Raw genomic sequence first — 7,937 nt, forward strand, 5'->3', positions numbered from 1 at the left:
GTCTTAGGGTAGAGGGAAGCTATTGGAAGGAAGTTGGGAAGCAGGTTATGGGTTTGTTTGGCGGGTTAAATTGACCCAGCATTAGAGGTTTTCAGGGCTAAGTAGATTAAAGACATCTCATGGTTTTTGGTGACAAGTCCTGGGGGTTAAGCTGAATCCCCACTGATTATGACTTCTAATGCAATGTACGAACTCCAGCTGAAGGTGTGCCTTCAAAACTTGGTGCATGAGCTAAAGGAGGAAGGCTTTTTCAATGTTGATAACGATTCTATTGACTGGGTATGCTACATTGCCAAAAGCATCATTATGTGTTCTTCTTTTGCAATTATTTGCATCATTAGGTGCTTGCTCTCTTCTATGAAATCTCATTCTTTTGTCATGCCTGTTCTAGGAGAAGACATGTTTTGTATCACTCATAGACGAATTTAAGGAACTAGTTTTCAAAGGACATGGCTGCCCCAGATATGTTGCTATTCAAGGAATTATGGTATGGCTTTTCTATTACTGCGCGCGCGCGTGTGTGTTTTAAGGAGCAGGCTGAACTCAATACAAATCATGACTACTTTTGCAAGGAGTATTGGATAATCTCACAAAGAAGCGACATAAATGGACAAGTTGCTTTTGAAAAGGTTGTTCACTTTATCTTCTGCTAGCAGTGACAGTTGTTTCTCTTTGATGAGACTATAGAAATTCTTGGTATTGTATTAGGTCATTGAAGGAGTATGTCATACATGGAAGAAAAACATTGCAGAGGTACTGGAATAACTTATATACTCTATTATAATTATCACTATTGTTGCAACTAATTTGTCGTTTCTCTAGCTTTGGATGGATACAAGATACTACGAGGAATCATGTTATGACTTGCTCAGAAATCCTTTGAAAAAGGTCAGTTCTGTTAGAGAGTTGATATACCCTGTGGAAATTCAGTTTTTCTGGCCATTGCAAATAATGGAGATTGTAACGTTCTTCCATGTTTGATCTGTTAATTAGCAGGATAGCTATTATAGATTTGTAGTCATGTTGAATTCATGGATATTAACCTAGTTTTTGAGATGTAGATTGACCGGTGATATGTATATAGTTGCAATTTTCTTCAGGAAAAATATCGATTTGTGGGCTTCCAAATTCATGCATGCACTTAATGACTTTTACTACTACGTCCGATCCAAATTAATTCACGCAGCTTTAGTACTCCCTCCGTCCGGGTGTATAAGTCATTCGCGTAGTTCTAGGTCATCGATTTGAGGAATTAAATATGTGTTATATGTCATGAAAAGTATAAGGAGAAGATGTCTTAAGCTTTGCTCTAGCCTACAACATGATTGTAGCCAACACCCTCTTTAGAAAGAGAGAATCACATCTGGTGACTTTTAGTAGTGGCCAACACTCTAGCCAGATTGATTTCATCCTCTCGAGAAGGGAACACAGGCGTGCGTGCCTAGACTGTAAGGTGATACCTGGAGAGAGTGTTGTACCCCAGCATAAGCTGGTGGTTGGTGACTTCCGCTTTCGGATTCGTGTCCAGTGGGATAAGCGGGCTAAAGTCGCTAGAACGAAGTGGTGGAAGCTCAAGGGGGAGGTAGCTCAGGCGTTCAAGGAGAGGGTCATTAAGGAGGGCCCTTGGGAAGAAGGAGGGGATGCGGACAATGTGTGGATGAAGATGGCGACTTGCATTCGTAAGGTGGCCTTAGAGGAGTTTGGAGTGTCCAGGGGAAGGAGAAGCGAAGATAAGGATACCTGGTGGTGGAATGATGATGTCCAGAAGGCGATTAAAGAGAAGAAAGATTGCTTTAGACGCCTATACCTGGATAGGAGTGCACACAACATAGAGAAGTACAAGATGGCGAAGAAGGCCGCAAAGCGAGCTGTTGGTGAAGCAAGGGGTCGGGCGTATGAGGACCTCTACCAACGGTTAGGCACGAAGGAAGGCGAAAGGGACATCTATAAGATGGCCAAGATCCGAGAGAGGAAGACGAGGGATATTGGCCAAGTCAAATGCATCAAGGACGGAGCAGGCCAACTCTTGGTGAAGGACGAGGAGATTAAGCATAGATGGCGGGAGTACTTCGACAAGCTGTTCAATGGGGAGAATGAAAGCTCTACCATTGAACTGGACGACTCTTTTGATGAGACCAGCATGCGTTTTGTGCGTCGAATCCAGGAGTCTGAGGTCAAGGAGGCTTTAAAAAGGATGAAGGGAGGCAAGGCGATGGGCCCGGATTGTATCCCCATTGAGGTGTGGAAAGGTCTCGGGGACATAGCGATAGTATGGCTAACCAGGCTTTTCAATCTCATTTTTCGGGCAAACAAGATGCCAGAAGAATGGAGACGGAGTATATTAGTACCAATCTTCAAGAACAAGGGGGATGTTCAGAGTTGTACTAATTACCGTGGAATTAAGCTGATGAGCCATAAAATGAAGCTATGGGAGAGAGTCATTGAGCACCGCTTAAGAAGAATGACAAGCGTGACCAAAAACCAGTTTGGTTTCATGCCTGGGAGGTCGACCATGGAAGCCATTTTCTTGGTACGACAGCTTATGGAGAGATATAGGGAGCAAAAGAAGGACTTGCATATGGTGTTCATTGACTTGGAGAAGGCCTATGATAAGATACCGCGGAATGTCATGTGGTGGGCCTTGGAGAAACACAAAGTCTCAGCAAAGTACATTACCCTCATCAAGGACATGTACGATAATGTTGTGACAAGTGTTCGAACAAGTGATGTCGACACTGATGACTTCCCGATTAAGATAGGACTGCATCAGGGGTCAGCTTTGAGCCCTTATCTTTTTGCATTGGTGATGGATGAGGTCACAAGGGATATACAAGGAGATATCCCATGGTGTATGCTCTTTGCGGATGATGTGGTGCTAGTTGACGATAGTCGGGCGGGGGTAAATAGGAAGTTAGAGTTATGGAGACAAACCTTGGAATCGAAAGGGTTTAGGCTTAGTAGGACTAAAACCGAGTACATGATGTGCGGTTTCAGTACTACTAGGTGTGAGGAGGAGGAGGTTAGCCTTGATGGTCAGGTGGTACCTCGGAAGGACACCTTTCGGTATTTGGGGTCAATGCTGCAGGAGGATGGGGGTATTGATGAAGATGTGAACCATCGGATCAAAGCCGGATGGATGAAGTGGCGCCAAGCTTCTGGCATTCTCTGTGACAAGAGAGTGCCACAAAAGCTAAAAGGCAAGTTCTACAGGACGGCGGTTCGACCCGCAATGTTGTATGGCGCTGAGTGTTGGCCGACTAAAAGGCGACATGTTCAACAGTTAGGTGTGGCGGAGATGCGTATGTTGAGATGGATGTGTGGCCACACGAGGAAGGATCGAGTCCGGAATGATGATATACGAGATAGAGTTGGGGTAGCACCAATTGAAGAGAAGCTTGTCCAACATCGTTTGAGATGGTTTGGGCATATCCAGCGCAGGCCTCCAGAAGCTCCAGTGCATAGCGGATGGCTAAAGCGTGCGGAGAATGTCAAGAGAGGGCGGGGTAGACCGAATTTGACATGGGAGGAGTCCGTTAAGAGAGACCTGAAGGATTGGGGTATCACCGAAGAGCTAGCTATGGACAGGGGTGCATGGAAGCTTGCTATCCATGTGCCAGAGCCATGAGTTGGTTGCGAGATCTTATGGGTTTCACCTCTAGCCTACCCCAGCTTGCTTGGGACTAAAGGCTTTGTTGTTGTTGTTGTTGTTGTCATGAAAAGTATACCACTAGATTTCCACGCGGATGTAGTTTCTAAATATATATTTTTTGTCACATATAATACATATTTAGATAGTTAAATTATCGACCTAGAACTACGCGAATGACTTATACACCGGGACGGAGGTAGTATAACTTTGAAAGTTATAGTAAAACTACTGTAATCATTGAGGGAGTAGTTTTTATCGGGTTTGCTCCCTTATTTTCCGTTGTAGGAGTAGTTTCTTTGCTTGTATGGGTCAGTGCATATGATATGTGGCGTGCATGTAGCTGTTTTCCCTTATCAGGCAGCAATTCTTGGTGTTGTGCTGCTTGTTGATTGGGTGAACAAATTGTGTACTTGCTGTAGCTGTTTGCTATTTCTTTGGCGATTTTTTAGAAGTTCTAAAATATTGTACTAAGGCAGCGTCAATTAATTTGGATCGGAGGGAGTAGATGCCTTCTGTATTTTTCTTAATGTGTTCTTTTCTTTGCACAGATCCTCCCTAAATAGACGAGCTCTTATTACAAGCCACCAACAATGGTTGGATGAGGACTAAACCTCAAACTGCTGCTGATACACAGGTGCAGATGGTCTCCAAGTAAAACTAGCATATGTCTAACAAAGTGAGCAGGGTGACAGGTTACAATGGGGTGTGTCAGTAACTGGTACATTGATGTGTGTGTGCGCGAGTGCTCATGGGAATCTAGTATTATAGCCTGCATGTAGCTGAAAATTCGTTTATGTGCCCTGGCACGGAAGCACTCAGAATTATGGTCATTGTTTTCATCAAGATTACTGCACCATCCTATATTTATCTGCTGTATCTTGCAGCTCAGATCTGCAATTGCAGCTGTCTCGTGATCGTTTCGTTATGAGAATGCATGGCAGTCGCATGCTGATATGATAATGCTGTCTGAAGCATGTGGGTTTCGTTATGAGAATGTATGGCAGTCGCATGCTGATATGATAATGCTGTCTGAAGCATGTGGCGTATGGGAGCTGGGCTGGGAGGTTTAAGAGCTGTTATTGATGCATTGACAGAAGTTAGAGCAATTTGGGATCATGGGATGAGCAGTAGTTTGGCAAAAACTTGAAAAAAGCGCCGTGTAAGCCTCTTTGATTGTTCAAACTCACGACCTCCAGCTGGTGTGCACTCGTTGCTAGCCACAAGGGTTGATCAGCTCTGCCGTCGAACGCCATAAGGAACTATCAACTTTAAAAAAACTTTCTTTTGCAATTTCAAACGTGTTTTTAAAGTAAATATTTTTTGAAATGCGAACATTTTAAAAGGACAGGTACTTTTTTTGTTAACACACGAATAGTTTTGTAATTCTTGAACATTTTTTCAGTAATGCATTTTAAAAACAATTGTGAACAAAATTTGATTATGGGATTTTTTGTAATTATGAACCAAAATTTGAAAGCTCAAGCATTTTGCAATTCCTGAACTTTTATGAAAATGCAAACATTTTTTAGCTTGTGAGAAAAAAACATTCAAAAGAAGAACAATTTTAGACATTCTGAGCAATTTTTGAGAACACCAAAGTTTTTAAAATTTTGAACAACTTCTTAAAAACATGAACATTTTTTCAATTTTTCAACAAGTTTTTGGAAAACATGATCATTTTTTGAATTAATGAACAAAATGTGAAACCAAACTTTTTTGAAATTTTGAACAATTTTTGAAGACATGAATAATTTTCAAAAGTGCGAACATTTTTGTAAAAAGGAAATGGAAATAAAAAACAAAAAACAACATAAAAGGAAAAAGAATGGTAAAAGAAACAAAAAAACTGGTTTGGAACTGGCTCGCTCGTTGTGGCTAAATCAGTCGGCCCATTTCTCATGCTAGGTTTGCTTGTGCCTGCACTCAACATTTCGATGCAGGGAGCATGGAGCGTCAACTAGGATTTTCCGTGTCTGTGGTCGGGAGTCATATTTTGGTCCTATTTGGGTTGGACTGCGTTTGGTGTAACTTCTACATACGACTTTGATTGAGATGACTCAAATCTCAAAATCATTCGCCTCGCCGAGACGAAGAGTTTACATGTAGAACACTTTTTCATTTGAGGTGATCTGGGTGTGTAATCGGTTGGACAATACTCGGAGCAGCAACTTTCATCACCCAGAGCAACAACTTTCTGAGGTGATTTTGGGTGCGTAGAAGTGGGACAGATCATCACACAAGGATATTTGAGCCGTTTTTGCCCTGGTCATGTGGATGTTGTGGAAGCATCGAAACGATAGTCTTCGAGGGAGTTTCTCCGTCGATGCTGCATCTGATGACACAGATTGACATTGAAGATTTGGCGACGAGCGGGGATTTAGATAGTTTCTTTGGTTCATTGGCAAGGTGGGTGAGCGAGAGTGGGTAGATTTTGTAGTTAAGGTGGAGGTGGAGATGTGTAGTGTGCATGTAAATGTAACATAACCATGTAGAGGGGCTCTTTTCCTCGCTCTCTTCAGTATAAGCGGTTGGGGCGCCAGCCTGCGGCGTCGCTTGAGAGGAAGCTGGGCGGTGCCAGGTGGGAGGCACCCTTTTTAACTTTCCTTCTTATACTATGTAGTGCTATTGCATCATATGCATTTCAAGCAGCAGAGAGCAAGGATAAACCAGGGATTTCAGATCATCAAAAACAACATTGAAAGTTCATTACACACTTGATGGAACGAGGGACACATCTTTGTTCTAACATCACATTGCTAAAGAGTACTGAAATCATCTCCACAAAAAGAATGAAAAAATAGTTATCGTGGATGGAGTTCCAATCTTCACCTCGAGCTCAATGCATCCACTGTCTCAGATCTCGGGCCAGTCTCCATCGTCCGTCGCAGGTAACCACTGTATCTATGTTAGGAAACCTAATAGTGTAATGGCCCTTCCCCCGAGGGCCGCCCTCCATCTCTACCTCACCTCCTGTTTTTTTAGCCTCATCTAATAATCTCAGTGCAAAATTCAGAAACAAAGAGAGGCAGTTGATCGAGGGGCCGGCCACAGCGGATCCCACACCGGTCCTCCTCCTGGATCCAACCGGCACTGCTCCCTTGGCCATGCTGCGAGGAGGCTACAAAATCAACAAGTTTAGTGCTTCTATGAAACCTACAATAGAGGTCAGATCAGTATGATCGTGGGCATCCAAATGCAAGAGGGCAGAACGTAAATTATCATGATCCACTTGCTGGAAAGTCAAGTGACATGACTTCATTACCGGTGCTGACCAGTGTGAGAGATCTAGCTCTGTACTAATAAATATAAAAGTTTATTTCTGTAAACATATGTTGGAAAGCTAAACAAAGTCCCAAATCGCTACTCATTATTAAGCATGGATGATTAGGAGAGGTGGAGCCGTGGAGGGAGCTTGCCAGCTTGGAACTTGCCGACAACTTGAATCTTGTTCTTGACTATTTCTTTAGTACTTCTCGATCACCTGCCTCTGGGTCTTCTTCATTTTATCTACCAAGTCTTGAGTGCTTTGTGATGAACCCATCCTCCGCCAAGTCCTTCCCGGTAGGGAGACTACAACCGTCAGTGCATAGTCTGGTGTGTAAACACCCAATGTTTACTACACCAACAGGAGCCCCCGGGCATGGCCGGACATGCGTATGAAGCATTCGTCTAGGCTAGGCCCATAAGCATGCACAGACGCACACGTTGAAGGAAGTTACTATCATCATCATTGCTTTTACAGTGCACCCACAATGGCGCACCATCGCATTAAATGCAGGACGTGGGAGTGGTGGAGTGAAACGACAATTTGAGGCAGTGCGCGTGAAAAGGCACAATCACGCCGAGTGGTAAATAGCCAACCCCGTGCGTTTCTCATAAGGCCTTGTACAATGGGAGGTGCTTAGGGGAGGTGCTTAGAGAAATAAACCAGACTTTTCTTAAGCACCGGTGCTTATTTGTACAAGATAGATGCTTAACTAAGCGTCTCTCCTGTAGAAATAGGCACCGGTGCTTCAGAAAAACCGGGTTTATTTTTCTAAACATCTCTCTAAGCACCTCCCATTGTACAAGGCCTAAAAGGGAATCTGCAGGTGCTGTGCTCGATTTACTGCCTTCTCCGTCTCCATCCCCACCGCGGCTACTGCTTTCTTCTTCCTCGCACTGAAACAGATTCCGCGCCACTCCACCCCTGCCTCTCCACTAAGCTCCTGCTTCTCAACTACTCCCTCCGTTCCCAAATATAAGTCTTTCTAGATATTCCAACAAGTGACTACATACAGAGCAAAAT

The 7,937-nt window shown here is 43.6% G+C and overlaps 1 protein-coding gene across 10 annotated transcripts in view; it reads left to right on the plus strand.

Moving 5' to 3' along the window:
• The window catches only part of LOC119308337 (protein HASTY 1-like), a 29,152-nt gene extending 24,551 nt beyond the window's left edge, over positions 1 to 4,601 (plus strand). For all 10 annotated transcript variants that reach the window (XM_037584454.1, XM_037584449.1, XM_037584448.1 and 7 more), the window contains 6 exons: positions 199 to 279; positions 392 to 487; positions 573 to 629; positions 709 to 753; positions 823 to 888; positions 4,198 to 4,601. In XM_037584454.1, the coding sequence (XP_037440351.1) occupies positions 199 to 279; positions 392 to 487; positions 573 to 629; positions 709 to 753; positions 823 to 888; positions 4,198 to 4,212 (360 nt within the window). In that variant the 3' untranslated portion in view covers positions 4,213 to 4,601. The remainder of the gene's footprint in view (positions 1 to 198; positions 280 to 391; positions 488 to 572; positions 630 to 708; positions 754 to 822; positions 889 to 4,197) is intronic.
• The last annotated feature ends 3,336 nt before the right edge of the window (positions 4,602 to 7,937 follow it).

The sequence above is a fragment of the Triticum dicoccoides genome, chromosome 5B (genome assembly GCF_002162155.2).
Source record: "Triticum dicoccoides isolate Atlit2015 ecotype Zavitan chromosome 5B, WEW_v2.0, whole genome shotgun sequence".
NCBI classification, from domain to species: domain Eukaryota; kingdom Viridiplantae; phylum Streptophyta; class Magnoliopsida; order Poales; family Poaceae; genus Triticum; species Triticum dicoccoides.